This window comes from Loa loa (assembly GCF_000183805.2).
Source record: "Loa loa unplaced genomic scaffold supercont3.994, whole genome shotgun sequence".
NCBI lineage: Eukaryota > Metazoa > Nematoda > Chromadorea > Rhabditida > Onchocercidae > Loa > Loa loa.
The window spans coordinates 3,241-4,618 of record NW_018109174.1 but is presented as its reverse complement, the minus strand read 5'-3'; the positions used below and the strand labels follow the sequence as shown (position 1 = coordinate 4,618).

General features: G+C 35.6%; 1 protein-coding gene across 1 annotated transcript; it reads right to left on the bottom strand.

Moving 5' to 3' along the window:
- Positions 1 to 305: 305 nt before the first annotated feature.
- On the bottom strand, positions 306 to 1,139 carry LOAG_11951 (hypothetical protein; the record flags this gene model as incomplete). The annotated part of the gene is made up of 3 exons (XM_020448449.1): positions 993 to 1,139; positions 688 to 848; positions 306 to 338 (listed from the first exon to the last, which is right to left on the bottom strand). Coding segments are annotated over exons 1-3 (333 nt in total), but the record flags the coding sequence as incomplete, so codon positions are not given.
- Between the last annotated feature and the right edge of the window lie 239 nt (positions 1,140 to 1,378).

The window sequence follows — 1,378 nt, the reverse complement described above, 5'->3', positions numbered from 1 at the left end:
TTCTTTTAAACAGTAATTCTTGACTAACCCCAATATCTTATATCCACCGTTACGAATACAAAAAGAATCGTCCGTTTAGCAGCAAACTACAAAAAAACAAACTTGTCAAAAACTTGAGCTTTTGTCTCAAAAATATGTGCTCGTTAGTTCATCTAAAAAAGAAAACGAAAAAAGAATGAATCAGAAGCTCCCAAATTTACTCTTCTCTATTTGGTTCGCTACTATATTTCCAACAGTAGCTTTCAATTATCAGTAAATCGATATCCTTTACGACTCAAAACAGTTTTCAAATAATCGATTTTTTTGCGCTCTTCTTCTGGAGCTTCCTTTTCACCGACCTGTAAAGCTTTACTTTCTAACTACACGGAAAATTATAAACCACGACCAAAAGACTAGAGATCTCAATAACTTAAGTTTCCCTCATACTATTACATTGGCTCCTCTGCTTTTGGAGTAATAGTCATCGCAACAAGCCTGACTCACAAAGATTTCACACTGTCAGTAATGAATCCTTGGCTGTGCATATCACTCAATGTCATAAGCCCACAAAGAAAACTAACTTTCCAATTTTCTACCACATATCCGACAGTACGACACGACATATGAAATGTGTTTGAACAAATTCTGCTTGAACAAAAACTTTCTTCACGAACAATCGGCAATCTAGTAATTTCAACAAACTTTTACCAAGTTAAATGTATTATTAGCCTCTTCGTCAAGCACATCTTTCGGCTCGTTATTGACCATTTTACAGCGTAAACTTGGCTTCCCGAGTATAAGCGAAGCAAAAAAACATCATGCGACCGGTCATCTGCTAGTAAATACTGCGCTATTCCGGCATCAAAAACCTTAAGTAAACAATAAATCTTAAAAAAAGGACGTGCATCTGTTTTCACAACTCGTACTTATGAATATAGGTCTCTGAATTGATAAATCATTAGAAAAAGAAAGAAGCTGCTTATTCCTGAAAAGCTGATTAACGCAATACTTACAGTAATGTCACCATCAAATTCCCATGCCGGATTCCAGTTCTTGACCAAATGAAGCACATCCTTGATCCTGATATCAGGACAAGTTGGTTTCATGAGCCTAGTCGAAATATCTTTTTGATGTGCACCAAGAGGACGATACATCTGCAATATTTAGCAGCAAAAATCCATCCACAATTCAAAAAAAAAAATTCAAACCGTAATACGCTAAAAGTAACGATGACGTGTGCAAGATAGCTTGCCAACGACAAATAATGATGACATAAGAAGACTGATGGTATTCTTTATTAGCAATTTAACGTGCGCTGTTTACTTCTACTAATTGCAATCTTTGCGTAACACATCAAAAAAAAGTCAATCCTCAGATATCTGAATCATCAGTTGTTTCA